The following is a 23269-nucleotide window of genomic DNA, read 5'->3' as shown; positions in this document are numbered from 1 at the left end:
AGGCGGAGTCGTGAAGGGGCGGGGTCCGGTGCACACGTCTCTTCGCCGCCGCCAGGTGTCGCGCGCGCGCGTAGGAGGCGGGGCCGCACGTGGCTCTGTTGCCGTCCCGTTGCGTGCGCACGCACGCGTACGTCTGACGTTATGCGCACACCACCCCCACCCCCTCGATTGCCCCGCCCCGCAGCCAATGGGACCGCAGCTCCCGTCGTGCCCGCTTCCGGCTCCTCCTGACGTGGCCCAATGGGAGCGCGCGGCGCCGCGGGGCCGGCGGGACGCGCCAATGAGCGGGCGCCGCGTGCGGGGCCGGCGGCTGCGCGAGACGCCGGGGCCGGAGCCGGGACGGTTTCGGGTCCGGAGGGCGGCGAGGATGGCGCGGGCGGCCTGCTGGGCCCTGGGCTGGCTGCTCCTCTGCTGCTGCCTGCCCGCCGCAGGTACGGCCGCCACGGGGCTCCGGGGGGCGGCGGGGGGGGAGCGGGAAGGCGGCCGGAGCGGTGCGGGGTCTCACCGGCGGGTGTCTGTGCGGCAGAGGCGGTGGCAGTGATGTCGGTGGACGTGGGCAGCGAGTCCATGAAGATCGCCATCGTGAAGCCCGGGGTGCCCATGGAGATCGTCCTCAACAAGTGAGCGGCGGGGGCGGGGGGACCGGTACCCGCCGCGCCGGGGCTGGGGCGGCCCAACCGGGTAACGGGGGGCTCCGAGTGCAGCGGACGAGAGTCGGTGACACTCTCTCGGGGGGCTGGGCCGCACCGGGGGCCTCTTCAGCAAGAAACCGGCCCCTGCGTTATTAAGGGTGTCGTGGGATGGTTTGGGTAGAAGGGACCCCCCCCCTGCCCTGGGCAGGGACATCTCCCACCGGACCAGGTTGCTCCAAGCCCCTCCAACCTGGCCTTGAACCCCTCCAGGGACGGGGCAGCCACAGCTTCTCTGGGCAACCTGGGCCAGACTCTCACCACCCCCACAGCAAAGAATTTCTTCTCCACATCTCATCTCAGTCTCCCCTCTTTTAGTGTCAAACCCTTCCCCCTCCTCCTATGGCTCCCCTCCCTGATCAAGAGTCCCTCCCCATCTCTCCTGGAGCCCCTTTAGGGACTGGAAGGGGCTCCAAGGTCTCCCCGGAGCCTTCTCTTCTCCAGGCTGAACCCCCCCACAACTCTCTCAGCCTGTCCTCACAGCAGAGGGGCTCCAGCCCTCCCAGCATCTCCGTGGACTCCTCTGGCCCCACTCCAACAGGTCTGTGTCCTGATGTTGGTGGCTGCAGCGCTGCAGGGGGGTCTCCCCAGAGCGGAGCAGAGGGGCGGATGCGGTTCAGATGTGACAGGGTGTAGTATCATGTTCTCACCTCTCCGGTTAAGAAGCCTGATTCTCGGTTCTCTTTGAGGGAGCTCAGACACAGGTTTGCTTGGCTGCAGCTCGTTTGTGAAGCAGATAAAGGTCTCCTTTCACTTGGTTGCTGTCGCTGCAGCCCATCCCCAAGATGCTGAATAGGAGAAAACCCGCAGCTGGGAGAGGATGTACGGTCCGGAGCATCCTTGTTTACTGGGAGTCTAGACTGAGAGATAATAGACAGACTTTTCACCCGGCTGCCTGAAACTTGGCAGTCGTTGGTAGAACGAGGGAACTGTCTCACTTTGCTCTCTGCTGGAGGGAAGCAAAAATAAAGCAAGTTTCGTCTAAGTCCAAAGCAGCACGTTCCAGAAAGCTGCTCGCGAGCCTTTCTCCCTCGTGGCAAGTCGTTGTGTTGTAGCCTCATGTTAGAGAACTGATAATGTGTTCTGAGGCTTTTGGAGGCATTTGGAAGCAGGTGGCATGCGCTGAGCTCAGTAGATGACTTTAGGGCCTTCTTGTGGTTATCGTAGTGAAATACCTTGGTGTGTGAATGCGTGTGTGGGGGCAGAAATGGGCCACCTCTTGTGGAGCTCTCTTGCGTTACAGGAAAAATAACAGTCTGCCCAGCACAGCCTCGAAGGGAGGTGCTGCTGTTGCCGCCTGTTGGATGGACGGAGTCCGGTCGTCCTCTCTGCTGGTCACACCCCAGCACCTTCCCTTCGTCCTTCTGAAACGCAGACGCTGTCCTTCCTCACAGGGACTCTGTATCGAACGTTCACCTCTTTTGACTGGTTTATTCCTCTCTTTCTGTGCAGGGAGTCACGAAGAAAAACACCCGTGGCCGTGTCTTTGAAGGAGAATGAGCGTCTCTTTGGTGACAGTGCGCTGGGGATGGTAAGAGTTCCTGCTACTCCTTGTTCCAGCTGCAGTTCCTGTGCGCAGAACTTATGCTCCCACTGCTTGGTCCTTCATGATGAATGTCCGAGTGAGGAAGTTCTATTTCTTGTCCTGTACTTCTCATCTCCTTGGTGTGGTACTGGCTCTTTGTGTCCTGGCCTCGTGCTCCTGAATCCCATGACGAGAGCTCTTCACCATGTAGCTTGGGAGAGGTTGGTTTGACAGCAGCGAAGCTGAAGAAGTGCAGCTGGGTGATGTACTTTTCTTTCTGCAGTCCATAAGGAATCCCAAGGTGGCCTTCAGGTACTTCCAGGATCTGCTGGGGAAGCGTATGGATAACCCCCACATTGTACTCTACCAGTCCCGCTTCCCGGAGCACGAACTGGTGAAGGATGAGAAAAGGCAGACCGTTATCTTCAAGCTGTCCCAGTGAGTGGCTGCTTCTGGATGGGATGTTGGCCACCAGCTCCGGTTGTTGCTGTAATTTTCTCTCCTGCCTGTTTCTTGTAGGACAATACAGTACTCTCCGGAGGAGATGCTGGGGATGGTGCTGAACTATTCACGTGGGCTGGCTGAGGAGTTTGCAGGTTGGAAGGATTTACCCGTTTCTTATGGTGTCTGTGTGTGTGTTTGTATATTATGGGATTTGAGTAGAGACTGAAGGTGTTTGAAAGCCCAGGGATGTTTAGAAACAGGCTGTTGGGTGTCTTCCACTGTGGGCTGCAAGCAGGACTTAGCAGCTATCAAGTCATCGCTTGTTTCTAATACGATGTGAGTTTGGGGTTTTAATCCCGTTCTCGGGGGCAGGGACCCCCAATCCCACCCAGCCTTGTGGTGAGGAAGCCTTTCTGGCCATCTCTGGAGAAAGAGTGAAGTGTTTTGTCACTTGTGTGTGTGAGTGGAGCAGAGGCCCATTGGGAGGGATCTGCCAGGGAAGGTGGAGGTGGCTCTGCTGCAGACTGTGTTGGAATTGGTCTGGATGGAGCCGAATTACAATTAAAAGGCAAAACCCGTCCTCTCTTGTGAAACTGGCGAACAGGTAAGGGACTGCCATGCATTTTCCTTGTGGTGTTGCTACTGAAATACCATGGTAATGAGAACTGGGTGAATTTTGTTGCTGTGTTTGATTTACTGTGTGTTGTTTGTTTAGTAATACTACAGCCAGGCAAAGGCTTTTTGCTCTGAAGAGAGTGAGCATAATCCAGTGATAAAGTCAGTCTCTGTGAAGATAACGTTTGCTGAAATCTAAGGCACCCCAGAGCATTTGAGAGTGTCCTGACGTGTGAAAGAGAGGTCAGGGGACACATGGCTTTGTGAGAACCTGTAAAGTCTGCTCGGTGTCAAGAGGACACAGATAGATTCACCCCTAGCAATGCTGGCTGCTGATTGTATTCTGTACGAGTCTTTACCTGAGATTCTCTGGCTGCAGTGATGGAAAAACATGTTCCCTGCACCTCTTCCAGAGCAGCCCATCAAGGACGCGGTGGTCACGGTCCCTGCCTACTTCAACCAGGCGGAGAGGAGGGCGGTGCTGCAGGCCGCCCGCATGGCCGACCTGAAGGTGCTGCAGCTCATCAACGACAACACCGCCGTGGCCCTCAACTACGGGGTGTTCAGGAGGAAGGACATCAACGCCACCGCACAGGTAGGGGCTGGGGGGGTGCAGAGAGCCCCATGCCAGCGCCTGTGTGCAGGGAGAGAGTGCTGCAGGTAAAATCTAAAGGACTTGCCTGTGAGGAAGGGGATGCTGCTGGGCAACCAGTGTCCTCTGTTATCCTGTGCTCATCAGCAAGAGGAGGAGGTGAAACCCTCTGTGAATGCGTGGTGAAGCCCAAGAGCTCCTGGAGTGCAGGCAGGTGGCTGGGAGCCCCCCTTTTGTAAAGCTTCTTCCTTTCCCATCAACTGGGGGGAAATAACGTTAGCGATTGTCTAAGGTGTTGGAAGACCGACTCTGAAATGCTTGATTTTCCTGAGGTTGAAGAAGCTTTGAAAGAGCAAAGCTTGGTTTTCTGATCTATGAAATGGATGAAAAAACTTTCTTGTCCACCTGTGTCAGGCGTGACCCTGCACACCCCCTGTGTGTGATCTGAGAAGGAGTCCTGCCGCTGCGGTGTGAAGGCGGGCGAGGGAGCGGACAGGCTGGGCCTGCGTCAGGCTGGGACGTTGGTGGGCTCTTTCCTTACTCGTGGGGGACACCCAGGTGTTTCTGCTTCACCATCCCAGCTTCTCTTTTCAGAACATCATGTTTTACGACATGGGAGCAGGAAGCACTGTTTGTACTATTGTTACGTATCAGACAGTGAAAACTAAGGACTTGGGAACCCAACCTCAGTTGCAGATCCAGGGCATTGGGTAAGAGTTCAACGAGTCGCACAGAACCCGCAGGTCTCAGGAAAGAAACCATTTGTTTCACAGTCTCTTGTAAAGGTGGGATTTCAGCGCAGTAATTTGGGTGGCAGAGTGGGAAATGTTTGGAGCGAGAAGGCTCCGGTTGGTAATAATTCTGGTGTCACTGTCTTGTGCAGAAGGTAACTGAGAGCTTCCAGGAGCCCGGGAAGCCACCAGTGTATTTAATTTTCTTCAGGCTTGCTTTTTTTTATAGCTTCAAGCCATTTTAGCCTAATTCTGCTTCCTATAAACTTACAGAAGTAGAGTGTGTCAGTTTGAAAAAGCAGAATATCCTCCCAGAGAGGACTAAAAATGCAGTGCGTTGGCTGAATGAGGAGGGGGGTTGCTGTCAATCGCTAGCCCAGCAATTTCAACTCCAAAACATTTCCACTGCTGTATAAAAAAAATACCTGGGACACAAGACGGCCACCCTTTGGCTCCTCAGCCCCTGGCATGCTTGGCAATAAGGCCTTTACCGTAAATATAATGAGGTTTCCTGGTCAAAGGCTGTTATGGTGGTGAATCTTTCTTTTCTGTGTTTCATTATAATGCATTATTTTTGGAACAGCTATTGCTCTTTCATATTAAATCGCAGCTGATAGTACTGCAGCTGCTTTTGACTGCTTGCTGCTCTGTGTATTTGTGAAGTAACACAGAAAGTTTATTTGTTTTCCAACGCTATTTAAGTTGTTACATCTCTGTTTGTTCTTTTGCGCAGGTTTGACCGTACTCTGGGAGGTTTAGAGATGGAGCTGCGTCTCCGGGACTATTTGGCAAAACTCTTCAATGATCAGCACCCTTCCAAAGACGTCCGGAAGAACCCCCGGGCCATGGCCAAACTCCTGAAGGAGGCCAATCGCCTGAAAACCGTCCTGAGTGCCAACGCTGACCACATGGCACAGGTCCGGCCTCTCTCAGGGTTTCCAGCTCCTCTGGGACTGAGTGTGGGTGGGTTAAGGGCAGGCATGTAGGAACGTCTCCCTCTGCAGCATCGGTGCTGGTGTTCCAGGGGTGCTGGTGGCACTGGTGGTCCCTCAACTTGTGCCCACTTAGTACCACTGGTGGTTAAATGATGGGACTGGATGGAGTTAGTCGCGTGAGGTTTGGTAAATAACTGTCACTGGGAGAAGCTGTTTGTTACATCCACGTTCCATCCTCTCACCGCCTGAGCCATGGTGTTCGATGAGTGTGGTCAGGTCCTCAGTGCGTGAAGGAAGCTGGAACGTTCTGCACACTGGGAAAATCGGGCAAAGATTTCGCTTGGAGAACGCTCCATGAATAATTTCATTCCGGCTGTGTTTTTTCTGGACAGATTGAGGGGCTCCTAGATGACATCGACTTCAAGGCCAAGGTCTCAAGGCAAGAATTTGAGGATTTGTGCTCCGACCTGTTCCAGCGAGTCCCAGGACCGGTGCAGCAGGCTCTGAGCAGCGCAGAGATGAACCTGGTAGGTTTGGGACTGCTTTAACAAGCCTGAAGTCTCTGCGTACAGAGCTGCTGTCATGTCACGATCAGTGGTGGTGTTCAGAGGTACAAGAGCCAACTATTGCGATAGAGTGATGTGGCTACTGCAGGGAGTTGCTGCTGTTTGAAGCCAGGAGTCCCTCCTGGCTCCCTGCGCTGTGCACCACAAACAAAGGACTTGGAGGAGACGTTTCTTTATGTTTAAAAACTTTACCCTCGGGACGGAGGTTTGAAACCCTGATCTTTCCTGGGGTTTTTATTTTTTGTCTCAGATGCTGGTTCTGGTCTCTCTTACGAAGTTTAATCTCAAAGCGCCTGGAAACAGAATTATTGTTGTTCAGGCTTTTCCTCTGAGCGCTCCCGTTGGGGGCTGCAGTTGGACCAAACGTGCTGCAGCCCTTTGGAGAGACTCACTGTGTTGTTCAGTGCTTGGTTTCCAGGGTGCCAGGACGCCCTTGAGCATCTCTTTTTCCTGGCTCTGGTTTTCCATGCAAGGCACTGAGTCACCCCTCAGAGTCCAGATCTCCCTCTCTTCTGATCCCACTTGCTGTCCCAGTCACCAGCTCCTCTGGTATTAAACTGTAATCTGCCTAATTGTGAGCCGAGTCCCATGTTTCTGGTGACGTGAGGCAGTGGTGACGTTATCCCCATTTGGCAGACGTGACTCTGGGTTCCCCGTGTCGTCCTGGTGTATGTCGGGGGGGCGGGGAAAGGACCATAAGGCAGCCCTGAACTTGGCTTTCCTCAACTGCTCTCTGGACTCAAGGTGACTGTTTCCAATCCCTAGGACGGAATTGACCAGGTGATTCTCGTTGGCGGTGCCACACGGGTCCCCAAAGTGCAGGAGGTTTTGCTGAAAGCTGTGGGCAAGTGAGTATGTGCGGCCCCTTCAGTCTGTCTCCTGTTGATGAGTCAATGTTGGTGGCAGCAGCCGCAAAGCTGATGTTGGTTGATTTTCACTTTTCATAGAGAGGAACTGGGCAAGAACATCAATGCAGATGAGGCTGCTGCCATGGGTGCCGTCTACCAGGCCGCGGCGCTGAGCAAAGCCTTTAAGGTGAAGCCTTTCGTGGTTCGGGATGCCACCGTGTTTCCCATCCAGGTAACCCTTGGCTTCCTGCCTTTTGTGCGGGGTGTGGGGAGATGGGGCTGTGCTGGGAGAGACGTTCCGGGTGACCCCTTGGGCTCCTTTGAGCAAGGAACTTACAGAGATCTCTCTGCCAACCTAAGAAAGAAAGCAGAATAATGTCGGCCCGACTGTAGAAGTGCTGTGTCCAAGAAGCCGGGCTCACAGAAACATCCGTTGGGAAATACGTGCCTGTCCCCAGACTGTTGCCCGAGGTGGAGCAGCCAAACGCTGCGGAAGCCTGTGAGGGAAGGTGCCACAGCAGCAGTTTGCAGTTGCTGAATCGTGTTTTCCGTTTGTGATGCAGGTGGAGTTCACTCGTGAGGTGGAGGAGGATGATAAATCCAAGAGCTTAAAGCACAACAAGAGGGTTTTGTTCCAGCGCATGGCACCCTACCCGCAGCGCAAAGTTATCACTTTCAACCGCTACACGGACGACTTCGAGTTCTACGTCAACTACGGGGACCTGTCCTTCCTGAACCAGGATGACCTGCGGTGAGTCGAGGCCAGCGTCTGAGCGGGCAGTGCAGTTTGTCCAGCTGGAAAACTTCACTGGTGGCCAGCTGAAGAACCTGCCAGGCCACCAGCGCGTGTTTGCAGACCTGTTCTCAGTCCCGTGCGCTTCAGCAAGCGGAACCGTGCTGGTCCCTCACTCTGTGCAGTTTTCCATCCCTGCAGAGGTGGCTGTGGGAAGGGGTTATCTCTTCTGTAGCATCGTTCACTTAAGTTTTCTCTCTGCTTTCGTCCCTGTGTCACCAGGGTCTTTGGTTCTCTCAATCTCACCACCGTGAGGCTGAAGGGAGTTGGGGACAGTTTCAAGAAGCACTCGGATTATGAATCCAAAGGCATCAAAGCTCACTTCAACATGGATGAGAGTGGAGTTCTGAGCCTTGACCGGGTAAGCACTGCCCCGCTGGGATGTATTTTCCAGTTCTGCCCCTCTCTCTGGTCCCTGCTTAAAACTCAATCTCTGCTCCCCTCTCCAAGGTGGAATCTGTGTTTGAGACCCTGGTGGAAGACAAGCTGGAGGAGGAGTCAACGCTGACAAGTAAATGCTGAACTTTGGTATCTGTGTTTTACCCACAGTAGCTGGGGTAGCTAAAGCAGAGCATTTCTTTGAGCAGAGCAAGCCCGTGGGTTTGGGACGTGGAGATTAAAGGGTCGGCCATAGCTTCTGATGGCAGGTACAGCTCCAAAATACCTAGAAGCCCTTTGCAAGTGGCTGCCAGGAACTCTGGAATGCCATACGCTCCTAAGGTGGCTGTGGCACACACTGCAACTAGAACAACAGGAGCTGTGTCCTGTGTGTTCGGCCACAGCTGCTGATCTGGGGAGGTCTGCCCTGAAGGGAAGTCCTGCATCCACAGCATTCTCCCTTCTCTGGCCTCAAGTTGTGCCAGGGAAGGTTTAGGATGGATGTTAGGAAAAATTTTTACACTGAAAGGGTTATTAAGCATTGGAATGGGCTGCCCAGGGCAGTGGTTGAGGCACCATAGAATCATAGAATGGTTAGAGTTGGAAGGGACCTTAAAGATCATCGTGTTCCAACCCCCCTGCCGTGGGCAGGGACACCTCCCACCAGACCAGGTTGCTCAAAGCCCCATCCAGCCTGGTCTTGAACACTTCCAGGGATGGGGCATCCACAGCTTCTCTGGGCAACCTGTTCCAGTGCTTCACCACCCTCACAGCAAAGAATTTCTTTCTGGTATCTAATCTAAATCTCCCCTCTTCCAATTTAAAACCGTTACCGTCCCTGGAGGTATTTAAAAGACGGGCTGACGTAGTGCTTAGAGACATGGTTTAGTGATGGTTTTTATCAGAGTTAGGTTGATGGTTGGACTAGATGATCTTAAACGTCCCTTCCAACCCAGACAATTCTATGATTTTGTGATTCTATGATTCTCACTCTCTGGGTTGTGGCGCCCGGTCTGTGCTCTGCAATCCTCAAGTTTCAGAGCACAGGTCCCCTCTAGAGAGGAGCTGGAAATCCGTGTGCTGGGAGGCAAGGGGGAGATGCGGGGATGGGAGATGCAGCCACGGGTTGGAGCCTGAAGCTTTTTGGTTGAAGTTACAAGTTTCAGGTCTCATTCCAGCAGAGGCCCCACGTGTCTGTGCACAGAAAAACACAAAGGGAGGTCAGGGAAGGATGGGTTTCTGGAGTGTATTAGCAAACCTATACCACCACGGGAGCTGCCTTGTGGTCGCTGTGGTTGTGAGGGGAAGAACTGAGGGCCACAGGTGACTTTATTCCTCCTTTGGGTATATAATATTCTGGATTCTTTGTCTCCCACGGACAGAACTTGGAAACACCATCTCGAGCCTGTTTGGGGGCGGTGGCCCCAAGGCAGAAATGGGAGAGAACCTGACGGACTCGGTCCAGGTGAGTCCCAGGGTGTCTGCGAGCGGGAGGGAGCCCCGCGTCTTGCTTCAGTGCTGACGGGGCAGCGGCTCACGTGAGCAGAACTGAAGGTGTCTGGCACCACGTCAGGGTTTTAAATATTTCCAGGGAGTCCTATGTTCCTCTGGAGTTTCATGTGGCGTGTGTTTAGAGAAACTTGTACTCTGTCACTGGCAAGTCCAGCAGTGGTGGACTAATGTTCCAGGACTCTTCAATATTCTAGCTCAGCACAGTCCCTCGCTAACGCCTGCAGTCACTGCGAGTGCTGGTTTTCGTACATACGGGGTTTTTGCAGAGAATTATCTGTTCTGTGAAACACTTGCACAGAGTTTCTCCATTAAAAACACTGTTTTGTTTTCCCCTTTGCTTGCCTGTGGGGAGCAGGAGGAAGAAGAGAGCCTGGCAGAACCAGGTAAAGAGGAGCAGGGGGAGAAACAAGAGCAGAAAAGCAGCACAGAAGATGAAGAGCGGGGAGAAGAGAAGCAGCAGTCTGCAGGCCAGGCAGAAACTGCCCCTCCGAAAGCAGAGTCCCAGAAAAAGGAAGAAGGCGAGAAATCAGAGTCTCAGGTGAGCATCAGGTTGAAGGAATGGGACTGGGATTTCAGTGCAATTTCCTTAGTGAAATTCTTCTTTCCCTTCTTTTCCCTGGAAAAAAAAAGTTGCAAAATGTGCAAATCTGCTCCCTTGCCTGAGAATGTGTTTTACCTGTTCCAGGATCCCAAAGAAAACAGAGAAACTGCAAAAGAGGAAGAATCGTCCAAAAGTTCCAGCGACAGCACAGCTACCAAAACGGAGGAAGAGAAGAAGATCAAAGCGCCCAAGAAGCAGAAGCTTGTCCATGAGATCACCATGGAGCTGGATGTGAACGATGTCCCTGACCTGCTGGAGGAGGAACTGAAGAGCTCCATGAAAAAGTACATTTAAAATGGCTCTGGTTAAAGCTCTCGATGGAGGAAGCGAATGGCTCTGGAGCGGTGATAGCTCCCGTGGCGCTGCTCTCCTCAGAGGCTGATGTATATGGTGTTGTGCACATCTAAAGATACTTGCTACCTTTGATTTCTCTTCTCTTCCCCTGTTAGACTCCAAGACTTGACAGTCAGAGATCTAGAGAAACAGGAAAGAGAAAAATCAGCCAACAGCTTGGAGTCATTCATCTTTGAGACCCAGGTGAGAGAGGGATGTGAAGAAATGAGAATTCCAGGTAGAAGTGTCTTACGCAGCTTGGCTGATCCGAATGTGGGGGAGTGGTTTGAGTGGGGGGAAGCTGGTTTGAAGAGCCCAGCTTTCATCTTTCAGTCTCTTTTTCTGCTGCGATTAGGCTTCCCAAGCCCACGTGGAATTGGGAGGTTTCCTCGATACAGAATGAACGCTTTCCTTCAGGGTGTCTCACACGTTAAACTCTGGGTTTCCAGTATCACTTAGTGCACTTAGCTCTGCGTTTTGGAACAGTTGGGCTGTAAAGACCCTACAGCTTCTCAGGAACTTGTGCAGAGGAGGCAAATGATGTTAAGCGTGTGTGAAAGCAGCGTGGTTAGTGCAGCTTTACCATCAGATACGGGGTGTATTACCATCGCGCCCCTGGTGATGCCAGGAGCCAGAGCCCAGGTCTGGGAGGGTTGAATGGGAATCTCCTGGGGCCAGCGCATCCCCAGGAGCTCCCAGTCCAGCCCAGTTGCAAGTGGGCGGCCCAGTTGTTTTGTGCTTCCAGTGGTATCTGATGGGAGCACTTGCTTTGTTATTTCCAGGACAAGCTTTACCAGGAGGAGTATCAGTTTGTCTCGACAGAGGAGCAGAGAGAAGAAATTTCCAAAAAGCTCAGCGAGGCCTCCAGTTGGATGGAGGAGGAGGGCTACGCAGCTGCAACAAAGGTATCTCTGCACAGGGTTGGGACATCGGTCACTGTCCCTGGCGTGGGAGGGAGCATGTGGGCTGAGAGAGCATTGATCCTTCTTGATCCCTCAAAATCTGGTTCTTGGAAGTTTCTTGCTTCCTCAGTGCATTACGCACAGAACAAAATGGGAAGTTCTTCCAGCCGTGGGTGCCTCTTCACCAGCTTCAGCAGGAACCTCTCGAGTCCACCTGCCTCTTTTTACTCTATTGAAATAGTATATTTGATAGAACAACAAAAACTGCAGTTCTGAGGTTTACGGTGTTAGACAGCGGACAACCTAACCATCTCCTTTCCCCTCTCCCCCATTTGCAGGAGCTGAAAGACAAGCTTTCAGAGCTGAAAAAGCTTTGTAGGAACCTTTTCTTCCGTGTGGAGGAAAGGAGAAAGTGGCCAGAACGCTTGGCTGCCCTGGAGAGTCTGCTCAACCACTCGACCATCTTTCTCAAGTAAGAGGGAGCCGCTGGGTAGGGGGGTCGGGCAGATGATGGTGTCAGAGATGCCACAGAACAGAGCCAGACCCAACGTGGGCTGAAAGTCACTGGCGCTTCTTGAGAAGAGCCCAAAACCCTGCTCAGTTCTGCTGAGCCCATTAATAGAAGCTCTCTTTAAACCGGGGGGGCAGGAACCATCCTACGCTGTACCCACCATTTACAAGCAGATTTTTCCCTCTTGGTCCAATGGCCTTGGTTTTTTCTGTCTTCCCCGTTTTTTCTAATCTCATGATAGCTGCATTTGCTGCTTTGTGTTCTGTCCTCAGCACCCAGAGATTGATTTAGGGCTCTGTTTCCTGCAGATGCAGGACACGTAACTGTAAAATGCACTAATTGGTAAGCATGTGCAGTGGCCAGTAATTGTTATGATTGCAGGAGCCATAAACATGGAGTTGCCAAGGCACAATCTGTGTGGTTTAGTGGAAATAAACTTTCTCTTTATCTTCCAGGGGTGCCCGAATGATTCCAGAGTCTGACCAGATATTCACAGAAGTGGAACTGAGTACACTGGAAAAAGCCATCAATGAGACAACGGTAATAACGGGTCAAATGATTCTGGGGGAGGGCGGGGGTGGCCCTTCAGGTTGTGTTTCCTGCCCAAAGGAACAGGTCGTGTTCTTTCACTCAGGGTTGTGGAACAGGGTGTGCTTGTCTTGTTTCCATGCCCCCTGCAAACCATATTTCAGTGTTTCTAATGCCCAGCTCGACTCCAGGCTGCTTTGGAGGGATAATGGTTCTTGTGTTGCGCGTGGGCACTTGTCTCCAGGAGCAGTGGGGTAGCCCAGGAGTCCGGCTGCAGCTTTTAAAAGCAGAGGCTGGGTTTTGAGGGCTCCGTTCCTTCAGTTTGCCCTGTGTCTGGGTAGTTCAGGAGCCACTGGAAATGCAGCGGGGAGCAGCGTTACCCTGAGTACGGTGACGGGGAGAGGCTGTAACATACAGTGGTTCCTAGAACCAAAAAGCATCCGAAAAGCACCTCTTCCCTCCTGTCCCACAGACTTGGAAAAACGAGACACTGGCTGAGCAGAACAAGCTCTCTCCTACGGAGAAACCCGTCCTGCTCTCCAAGGACATAGAGCTCAAGATGGCAGCCCTGGACAGGGAAGTGCAGTATCTTCTGAATAAAGCCAAGTTTGCCAAACCCAAGCCCAAAAAGGAGAAGAACACCACAAAACCGGAGTCAGGCAAGAATGGTACAGCCACCTCTGAGACCGAGAACACTATCCCTCCCACGGAGGGGAAACAGGAAGGTAAGGAGCGGGTGGGGAGCGAGTATTTAACTTCTGGTGTATAATTACCACGTGTAACACTTGTGTTTCCCTGCTTTGGGTGAAAGGGAGATAAATAAGTGAGGACAATAGTTAACTGCAGGATCAAGTGATCCACCTCTTAGTTTTCAGAAACAGCTGGAAAATCCAGGTATGGCGATGTCCTCTTCCCCCAGCATTTGTCTGGGTTTTTTCTGTGAAGGAAGGGGAGGTGTTTACAAACTTCCCAGGGTGGTTGGTCAGTGTCGCTCTGGGCCGCTGGCTGCCCCCTAAGGCAGAGAAACCATCCGTTCCCTTCTGGGTGTCCACAGCAAGTGTTCAAGGTCATGTCCTGTGTCAAGGAACAGAATGACCTGTTGATGAGAAAGGTTTCTGGCTTAGATGGACCCCAGGAAAAAACATAAAAAATTTCTTGGGGCACCAAGACTTGGAGTTTTCTGAACTTTTTAAAGATCCTCAGGTTCTGAGCTCCCCATTCCTTTTAAATCTGCTGTTTGTCAGCAGAGTTCCCTGCCGGTTCCCCTGGCCTGAGTGAGAGCTGCTGCTTGTGGTCACAGCTCCAAAGGTGACTTGTCTGTGCAAGCAGTGAATCTCCGGGGCTTCCAGGGACGTAGCGCCTGGCAAAGAGAGGCAGTGAGAAATAAGGAGCAGTTCTGTGGTGCTTCTCTGGGTGTGAGAGCGCCACGGAGAAAGCGGGTCACTGCAGCCCTGCTGAGGAGCCATGGCTGGCATGGTCACAAACCTCACCCCGTGCCTAATCTCCTCTATGTTCTCCCAAAACTCTTGTGCTGTTTCTTTCTGCTTTAAACAGACAAACCTGAGGACGTGGGTCCAGCCAAGGAACCTCCTACAGCTGAGAAAGCAGCAACAGGTGATGAGCCTGGATCAGACTCCGGTGAGTAACGGTTCGACTGACGGTCTGGAATGTGGTCGCTGTGAGTGCCGGTTGTCCCTGAGCTACTCTCCACGGCTGTGGCTGTGGGAGGCATGAGGATGGTAGAAGCCCCGATTGCAAAGGAATTGTTAATTCTGCAAAGAGGAACACACAAATTTTGGTTCCCCGCTGCTCCTACCTTCTCACTGTTCAGTGTCGAGTTAAAATGTGCCGCTGCCTCAGCCGCTGTGCGCTGTGGCCAGTGCCTAGGTGTCAGCCCACCTTCGTTAAGGGCCTGATGAGCAGGTTTATTCTGCCCAATAGTGAGAGCAGCAGCATCTTCAGCCCCTGGGAGCCGAGTACGAGCCCTCAGAGCATCCCCTGACCCCTCTACCATAGGCCGGAGTTTGGTGAAATACCAAACAAACATCGGGGGCTTCAGCCCTGCTTTTTGTGCTGTAAAACATGCCGCAGCCTGTAACGGCTTTTCCTTCATTACACAGGGTACCAAAAAGAGAAGAAGACAGAAACTGGAGGAGAAAACAGGAAAAATGATGAGTTATAACAGCCCTGGAATCCCACTAGTGTCAACATCTATTTATTTCATGGTTACATTCTTGTTTTTATGATGGACTGGGTTAGGCACAGTGTACCTGGAACGCAGCAGCCTGGCAGCACAATGGGATAGAGATGTACATTTTATTTTTTCTTTCTGAGGATTTTGCCGCTACTAACTTAGTGAATTGGGTTTTGTTTTGTTTTGTTTTTTTTATTATGTGTTTAAGGGTGGGGGTGTGCCCACCCAGAACCGTCTCCGAACCCGAGTCACCCCCGTGACTTTGAACCATCTCCAGCTTTAGGGGGTCATTTGGAGCGTAGACCCCCTCCCGCGCCCCCGCCGTGGGGACGGGGGGTCCGTTGAGGGGGTGTCTCTGCAAAGGAGAGGGGATGGGGTGGTGGGATGGGAGGGGGTCAGTGTCCCTTTTCCACACCCTGGTGCTGGGGTGTCTCTCCCCGATGGAGCCCACAATCCCTTGATAAAATGATGGCGCTTATCGTTCACGGTGAGATAAAAGCTCGGAAAGGGCTGGGCCGAGCGCCGTGGGACTGAAAGACGGGGTCAGCGGGGCCCGGGGCCGGGCAAAGGTAATCACAGCCAAACCGGGGCAAATTAATCATAATTCTCCTCCTTCCGCCTCCATCGCGACCCGCCGCCGCCGCCGGGCGCCGCCTGTCTCTGTGCACCTGAGGCTGTTCTCCATTTGGGTCTCTTCAACCGAGAATAAAAATGACACTTCCGGGTGTTTAACGGTTCTTCCGGGAAGTGCGGGGCGGGCCGGGGGCGGGGCGCGGCGCCCGGCGACCAATGGGAGCGGCGGGGCGGGGCGGGATTTCCGGGCGGGGCGGCGGGGGCCGGGGCAGCGGCAGGAGCCGGGAGCAGCCGCCGGTCCCGTTCTGTCCCGTCCCGTCCCCGGTGTCGCCGCCCGCTGGGCTCGCGGGACCGGGGCTCGGCCGCCTCGTCCCGACCTGACCTGACCCGTCGTCGGAGGAGCGCGGCGGGATGGCGGCCGGCGGGTACGGCCGGTACCGGGCCGTGATCTTCGCGGCTATGTTCGTGGGGTACACGCTGTACTACTTCAATCGCAAAACCTTCTCCTTCGTTATGCCCGCCGTCATGGCCGAGGTGCCGCTGGGCAAGGACGAGCTGGGTGAGTGCCGGGACCCACCCCCCGGGTCCCTCCCCGTTCCCCCCGGTGCTGCCGTTACCGGGCCGGTGGCCGTGCCGCCCGGCTGAGGCGCCCCGGGGGCTCTGCCGCCGCAGGTCTCATCACCAGCAGCCAGTCCGCGGCCTACGCCATCAGCAAGTTCATCAGCGGCGTCCTCTCGGACCAGCTGAGCGCCCGCTGGCTCTTCTCCTGCGGGCTGCTGATGGTGGGGCTGGTCAACCTGGGCTTCTCCTGCAGCTCCACCGTCGCCGCCTTTGCCGGGCTCTGGTTCCTCAACGGCTTGGCCCAGGGGCTGGGCTGGCCGCCCTGCGGGAAGGTGCTGCGGAAGGTGAGTGTTTGCTGGGAAGGGCGAGGGGGGAACGTCTCACGGCTCTTCTCTGGTCTGTGCGGGAGGAGCTCGGTCCGAACTCAGAGGAATTTGCACCTATTCCAGCCTCTTTCGAGGTCAAACTCACCAGCTGGGCTTTCCTCTGCCCGTGGAGTGAGTTTCCCTGCACAAGGTTCTGCTTGTTCTAGCAAAGATTGAAAAGCTTGTCAGCCCGTGCCTTGCCGTGCCTCGATTCTAGCTTGGTTTGATAAGTGACGTTTTTGGTAGAGCAAACCTTCTGCCCCTTAAGAGTCGTCCTTTGGTGGAATCTGGTATTTTGAGCGTGCGAAGCTCTGCCTGTCTCGCTGCCGTGGCAGCAGTTTGCTGCCGGGCAAGGGGCAAGGAGCAGAATTCCATCTGCGCGCTCGGAAAACTCAGGAATTGCAAACTGTGGGCTGTTCAGGTAGAAAATCGGGCGACATACGGCAGAATAGCATGAGTTGAGCCTCTCAATCTGAGCTGCTGCGTCTGGGGTTTGTGGCAACCTGAATGGAACAGATTGATTTCTGCCCGAGGGTGGAAGGGAAGGAGGGAGCTGCCTGCTGACCTCTCTAGGAGGATGTAAAACCCCAGAACGCAGGTCCTTGTAGGACAAGGAGAGACAAACAACTGCATTGCCTTTTGGTGAGGCATCTGGCCTCGTCTGGCTGGGGAGGGAAGGGCCGCCCGGGATGGTTGTGTGCTCAGAAAGGGGTTCCCAAGTAACGGAAATTGCACACGCAGTGCTTTCTGAAGCCAAATGCAGCCCTCGGGGGGTCTCCTTGCCAACAGCCACCACCCCGGTGGCTCCAGCCCAAGCGCAGGGTGCGATGCAGAGTCTGTTGTGCCCGATACTTAACGTGACAGTGAGTCCTAAAGTTAGTCTGTGCCTCCTGCTCGTCCCCGCGGTGCGGTGCCAGCAGAGCTTTCCAGGAGGACGCTGTTCCCAGCAAGTGAGTACGTGGAACTGCACGCTCTTACAGTTGCCTCTCCTGCCCCACGGCTCGGTTTCAGCATCTCTAAATGGAAATGACCCCGAGCTGGCTCGCAGCATGAGCGGCCGTCCAGCTCCTGTGGCTGGCACTTGCCTGACGTTTGGGGTTCTCTGCAGGACTGAGGTAGCAGGGAGTGGGTGCTCCCTCTGTCAGCTTTTGTAGATTTGGGTTAGAATTGCCCCAAACCCACAGCGTGGGCCATGATGAGGAATTCCAGGTGCAATGTTGCTCTGTCTCACATCTCATACCCTTTTCCTTGTCATTGCGCAGTGGTTCGAGCCTTCCCAGTTCGGGACCTGGTGGGCGATCCTGTCCACGAGCATGAACTTGGCCGGAGGCTTGGGCCCCATCGTCGCTGCTCTCGTCTCTCTGAACTACGACTGGCGCATGACGCTGTCCTTCTCCGGCCTCATCTGCGTTGTCGTCTCTTTTGTTTGCCTTCTCCTCATTAAGAACGAGCCGTCGGATGTTGGGCTGCCCAACATCGACCAAGGAGCCAAGAAAGGGAAGAAAGGTGAGCACAGGGCTTCACTGTGAGCGGCAGCGCGGGGGAAGATGCGGTGCCTTCTCTGTGTTGTGGCACAAATGCATCTCTCGGTGTGCCAAGACCTCCGTCCTTCCCACCTCCCCACACCACTGTGATATCTGTGAGGGGTTGTTTTTGGCAGCTTTATTATGGTAACTGTGCTGCGTTAGTTATAACTCCTGTAAACCAAGCCCCAGCGTAACCTCACGGGACGGGGCCGGTGTCCGGGCTCCTGGGGCTGTCACAGCAAAGTGCAGCAGTGGAGGAAGAGCCAGGCCCCCATCGGTTCTGTTGGTGACCGTGTGTGCGTCACTGAGGCGCTTGTGGCTGGCTTTTTCATCTCTCCATCATTTCTCCATCTGTGTAATGTGTTCCTAACGGTGCCCTTGTTTTCTCAGAGCTTTATTTGCTCAGACTGTGAGCGAGTCTCCCAGGTAATGCTGGAGAGAGAGTTAAAACACAGCAGCAGGGAACGCTTCCTCGAGCCCGACCTTCCTTTCATCCCCGTTAGCCGCGGACAGGCAGTTCTCCCCTCACCCTGCTGTGGCTTCTTGTGACCCCTGGCTGGCGGTGGACTCTGCTCAGTGTTTTCTGCCCCAGCCCAGGACATATCATTAGTAAATGTTTGTTCAGGCCACTGAGCTGGTGCTGCTCTGAAAGTGGAACAGGTAGAGGAGATTGCAACAGAGGTTTGCTGTGGGGTTTCAAAGGAAGCTTAACCCACCTTCCACACCGTCCTGTGGTGCCCGCGCTGCTGGGCTGGACCTCGTTGTGTGCAAACCCCAACATTGCTTCCCCAGAGCGTCTCTGGGGAGGGTGGGTTTGGAGGCGTTCTGGGACGGCCGATGCAAAAACGAAGGTAATGCCTGAACGTCAGCATCTGTGTTTGGGTCTGTGCAGTGGCTTCCGCGGGCAGAGCTTAAAAGTGTTACCGTGAAATCTGGAGAAGCAGATCCTTTTTCTAACAGCCTTTGCAAAGGGTTTATTGGCAACCGCAATACAGAGAGTTACCGGGAGTAGTGCTTTGATTGTTCTTTTTGAAATCTGTAATGAATGTGGAATAAATTGACAGAAAAGATTCTGAAATCGCAGCAAACCCAGAACAAGGGGAAAGTAGAGCCAGTCACTCCCAATAACTCTGAGAATCTCCCCTGTAAGGATGTTCTTGTGCGTGAATCCTGCTTGCAGCGTGTCTGTGGTGCCACTGTGGTTCAGTAGCTGAGCTCAGGCAGTAATAATGTTCCTCCTCATCTTCCCGACAGGCTCCTCCAGCGACAACAGCACTTTGACAGAGCTGCTGCTCTCCCCGTACCTCTGGGTGCTCTCCACGGGCTACCTGGTGGTTTTTGGAGTGAAAACGTGCTGTACCGACTGGGGACAGCTCTTCCTCATCCAGGAGAGGGGACAATCCATGCTTGTGGGTAAGATGCAAAGCTGTGCTCGACTGGGTACAGCACAAGGACACAGGCACCTCCATCTGAGGGACCTTGCTCACCTCCTGCCTGTCTGTTCAGATACACGTAGTTACTGAACCGACTCGCTGCCACAGTCACTGTGTGCCCCGGTGCCTTCTTGTGCCAGGGCCCTCCTGGACCAGGATGAGCCGCAGGGTCTTCTCCAGCAGAGCTGCTCTGAGCTTGGGGGGAGCTGACAGCGGTTGAGCGTGGTCTAAAGCGTGTTGTGACTGAACCTGACAACCTCTTCTTGCTTCGCCTGCGTTCCAGGTAGTTCCTACATGAGCGCCCTGGAGATTGGGGGCCTAGTGGGAAGCATCGCTGCTGGGTACCTTTCCGACAGAGCGGTAGCGAGAGTAAGTAATCCAGGCCCTCCGCCGCGCTGGGCAGTTGACACAGTGTCAATTTGAGCCACTTCTGAATTTCTACATTTGTTTTTGGCTTGCTTTGTGAATGTGCTGGGAAACATATGCCGATGTTAGGGATCATGATACGCCTCTCGGGTCTGAGGTGTTTGATCTGCTGGATTTGTCAGCTTTACTGCATTCTCCGGATTTCCATGCTGAAGGAGATCTGGTTGTCGACACCTCTTCTGCCTGAAAAAAAACCCATGTTAAGACCCAGTGGTGGATTCTGAAGGCAAATTCAGGGTGGAAATAGGGCGCAGTTGATAACAGAAGTGTCATTCATCACTAAGAGCTGCTCGTTTAGCACAGTTTGACTGCGGGCGGCCCTTACACCAAACCAAGAGGCTTTGCTAAAAGCCGTGCTTTGGCTGTGCCGTCCGCGTTTCCGACTGGGCTGTGTGGACGGCGTTAATTACTCCCAGCATAAAATGGGAGTTCCTGACCCTCGGTTTCCCTTCCAGGTGGGTCTGTCAAGCTACGGGAACCCTCGGCACACGCTACTGCTCTCCATGATGGCCGGGATGTGTGTGTCCATGTTCCTCTTCCGCGTCACGGTGACGGGCGACTCTCCCAAGGTAACGTCGCCAGGAGCTGTAGGGACGGCTCTTCAGCGGTGAGGAGTGTGATGGTAGGGAGTGTGGCTGTTTTCTTCGCCTTTCCCAAGAGCTGTAGGTTTGGATTCCCTTTGTTTGCGCTGCAGAGAAGCCGAGTCTGGTGTGGGCTGTCGCTGCCGCCTCCGCTGGCTCGGGCAGCCGTAGCGTAGGTGTGACTTGCATCTGCCTGAATGATTGCTGAATAAATGAAACCTCTTTTCTCCTATTTCTTTTTTTCTTCTTCAGGAAAATCCCTTCTGGACTGTAGCCTTGCAACCTCTAGCTGATCTTACAGGCCTGAAAGAACATGAGGTTTCTGCCTTGCCTTTTTTTCTCCCTCTGCCTGTTTCTGCTTTCGCTGATCTGCCCTTTCCCTCTCCTGGGAGGCTGGTTAGCACCCAGAACTTAGAACCAGGGCTTTGAGAAGATTACTGTAAGTTTTGTAAAAGAAACCTTCTCATCATTTGATCACACTGACTGACTTGAAAAGCCTGAATATAAAATGTTTTAGTGTAGAAGGTTCTGAGGACGTTTGTTTGTCAGGTAAAATGCAGCCGATTCAGGGGTCTCGTGAGTGAGGTTGGAAGGAATGAGGCTGTTTCTGCTTAACTCTGGCAACTGGTTTCCTAACTCTTTGTGTTTGTTGCCTTCTGGAAAATGAGATGGCACCTACTTGCTTCTGGGCATCCTGAAATGGTGTTTATCGGTCAAAAAGCCTGCTGCAGTCCTGAGACGGTCACGTTCCCTGCCCTTTGTTGTCCTTTCACAAGCAACTGATAAATTCTGAGCCCGGGAGATTTCTTAGAGCATAAACTAATGCTGACGTTCACGCTGTTGGGGCTTGTTGGATGTGTTTGTGTGTGTGTGGTCACACAGAGGTTATCAGATAGTGGCTGCTCACAAATAACGATGCTTCGATCGGCCGCTGGCATCTAAAATGAGAAACGCTTTTAGTCAGTGTTTCCAGGATCATTTTTACGAGGGCCTGGATTCACAGCGCTCTTCTGTGATTTCACGGGCTCGTTGCCCATCTCTCGTGGAAGTTCTGGTTCTTTCTAGCAAAGCAGCACGTATCCTGTGTGCAGGGCGCAGGGGACAGAACCGCGGGAGAGAGGAGGGCTCGCGCTGGCCGATGGGAGGGTGCAGTGGAGCTGGGCTGTGTCTGAGCTCTGCCCTCAGCCCGAAAATGTCACAACCCCGCGCATGGGGCCCGAGATCTGTCAGCAGCTGCTGACCGATGGGGTGAGGTGCCCAGATCCCCTTTCTGACCCGATCTTGTTTCGACAGCTGTGGATCCTGACGCTGGGAGCCGTGTTTGGGTTCTCCTCCTACGGGCCCATCGCCCTCTTCGGGGTTATTGCCAACGAAAGTGCCCCTGCCAACCTCTGCGGCACCTCCCACGCCATAGTGGCCCTCATGGCCAACGGTGAGTACTGCCCTTTTCCCCAAAAAACACAAACAGAACCCGGGTGTGCTCTGGATGAAGCGTGGTCTGGCCCCTGGGTGCCAGGTCATGGATGGCAGGAAGGCACCGAGGAGCAGAGGGAGTAGAGCTGGGAGCCTCAAGGAAGCTTCCTGCTGCCCCTGGTGGGTTTTTGCTTGTGCTTTAAGTTCAAACCAGGAATTTTTATGCATGCAAAAGGAAGTATTAGCAGATAAAATTAAGACAATTTAGCATTGCTATTTTTCTGTTTGTTTTTCCTTGCAGTGGGGGGCTTTCTGGCCGGGCTGCCCTTCAGCACCATCGCCAAGCACTACAGCTGGGCCACAGCCTTCTGGGTGGCCGAAATCACCTGCACCGCCAGCACCATGGCTTTCTTCCTCCTGCGGAACATCCGTACCAAGATGGGCCGGGTCCCCAAGAAGGCTGACTGAGGACGAGCCGCGTGGCGTCGGGGATGCTCCTGCGCCGACGTGAGCGCTGCCCGTATTGGGTTTAACTGGCCTAGGAGTGAGTTACCTATTGGTGCAACCTCGATAAAAGTCTCTCAGTGTCTCACCCACTGTCTCGTGCCCCAGGGCATAAGGTTCCCGCTACCCATCACTTTTTTTTTTTTTTTTCCCTCTCAAAATGTGATAATTCAGCTCGTTTACAGCTGCGATGATTTCACTGTACCTCCTCCTCACAGCGCTGTTGGTGAAGCGAGCAGGCTCCGCGGCTTCTCCACTGAACGTGCTCTGAAAGGACCGGCTCCAGCCGCCGTCACCTTTAGTTTTGTCCTGACTGTTCCTCTTGCCCGTTAATTACCAGTTCAGCCCCGTTTTCCAGGGGTGCTGCAGCGACCGTCCGCCCCATCCCGGGGCTCCCGGCACACTCTCAGCCCCACAAGGCTGGCAGAGCAGCAAGCGGTGATGATGACAATGGTTCGGCCTCGTGGTTGATTTGAGCGGTGCGGCTGTAGCGTTGCCCAGGCTCGGCGGTGGGGAGGAATGGGAGGGGGGTGCGGGGGCCGTGGCAGCGCTTAGGAATAGGCAGGTTTCCAAGAAATTCTTGGCATGTCGGGGGCAAGCGTTTAGAGAAGCTCTGTCTGCGGAGCCCATCCCGCCCGCTGGGCTCTCCGCACATGCCGTTAATGATTAGCGAGGGAGGCAGCTGCTGCCGCGGCTGCTCACGGGGAATCGGCCAGAAAACTGAGCCGGCAGCAGGCATCACGACAGCCGCTGGGTTTCCTGAAAACCCCTGTTTCTGGCATCAGCTTTTGTTTTTTTCAGCACAGTCTGGGATGTTTTTGGTTGAGCTGCGTCTCTCAGGGCTGCAGGGAGGGAACTGGCTACCTCTGAGCGGAGCCCCCACTGAGAGCCAGGCCCAGCGCTCTCTGCAATAACTACTCTCAGGTTTTTAACTGGAATTTTGTTGAATACTTGTTTTTTCCCAAAAGGATTTACTGCTTTAGGGTCCCGGAATAGGCAAGTTCAGCTCGTGAAGAACCTGCACACGGGTGCTTTGCTGAACAGCTCGGTTGCAAGAGCAGGTAGCCAGCCTTAATTAAAACAATGGAAGTGAATTACATTTTGTACTTAATTCTACGATCTTCTACTATCTGTGAAATAAAAATGGAGCAGTGTCACAAGGGCTGTGGTCGTCTTACGGGGAACGGCAC

The 23269-nt window shown here is 53.9% G+C and overlaps 2 protein-coding genes across 3 annotated transcripts; both read left to right on the top strand.

Moving 5' to 3' along the window:
* Positions 1 to 330: 330 nt before the first annotated feature.
* On the top strand, positions 331 to 15427 carry HYOU1 (hypoxia up-regulated 1). Its single transcript, XM_074162339.1, has 24 exons — positions 331 to 431; positions 527 to 620; positions 2142 to 2220; positions 2498 to 2652; positions 2734 to 2810; positions 3687 to 3868; positions 4460 to 4575; positions 5330 to 5513; positions 5924 to 6058; positions 6863 to 6945; positions 7045 to 7177; positions 7509 to 7696; positions 7961 to 8099; positions 8189 to 8249; positions 9499 to 9581; positions 9984 to 10166; positions 10314 to 10513; positions 10679 to 10766; positions 11345 to 11467; positions 11803 to 11936; positions 12431 to 12515; positions 12976 to 13228; positions 14058 to 14141; positions 14624 to 15427. Exons 1-24 carry the CDS (start codon positions 368 to 370, stop codon positions 14683 to 14685), a joined length of 2985 nt encoding a protein of 994 aa, XP_074018440.1. The 5' UTR covers positions 331 to 367; the 3' UTR covers positions 14686 to 15427.
* An 89-nt stretch (positions 15428 to 15516) lies between these two features.
* SLC37A4 (solute carrier family 37 member 4) lies at positions 15517 to 23237 on the top strand. 2 transcript variants are annotated; one of them, XM_074162462.1, is made up of 9 exons: positions 15517 to 15829; positions 15943 to 16175; positions 17459 to 17702; positions 18977 to 19135; positions 19439 to 19524; positions 20037 to 20150; positions 20415 to 20480; positions 21456 to 21594; positions 21877 to 23237. In XM_074162462.1, exons 1-9 carry the CDS (start codon positions 15682 to 15684, stop codon positions 22041 to 22043), a joined length of 1356 nt encoding a protein of 451 aa, XP_074018563.1. In that variant the 5' UTR covers positions 15517 to 15681; the 3' UTR covers positions 22044 to 23237. The 2 variants fall into 2 exon arrangements, with proteins under 2 accessions (XP_074018563.1, XP_074018564.1); XM_074162463.1 differs by lacking the exon at positions 20415 to 20480 and having other exon boundaries at positions 15682 to 15829.
* The last annotated feature ends 32 nt before the right edge of the window (positions 23238 to 23269 follow it).

Source organism: Numenius arquata, chromosome 22, assembly GCF_964106895.1.
Source record: "Numenius arquata chromosome 22, bNumArq3.hap1.1, whole genome shotgun sequence".
NCBI lineage: Eukaryota > Metazoa > Chordata > Aves > Charadriiformes > Scolopacidae > Numenius > Numenius arquata.
Note: the sequence above shows the minus strand (reverse complement) of the source record. Positions and strands in the feature narration are given on the sequence as shown.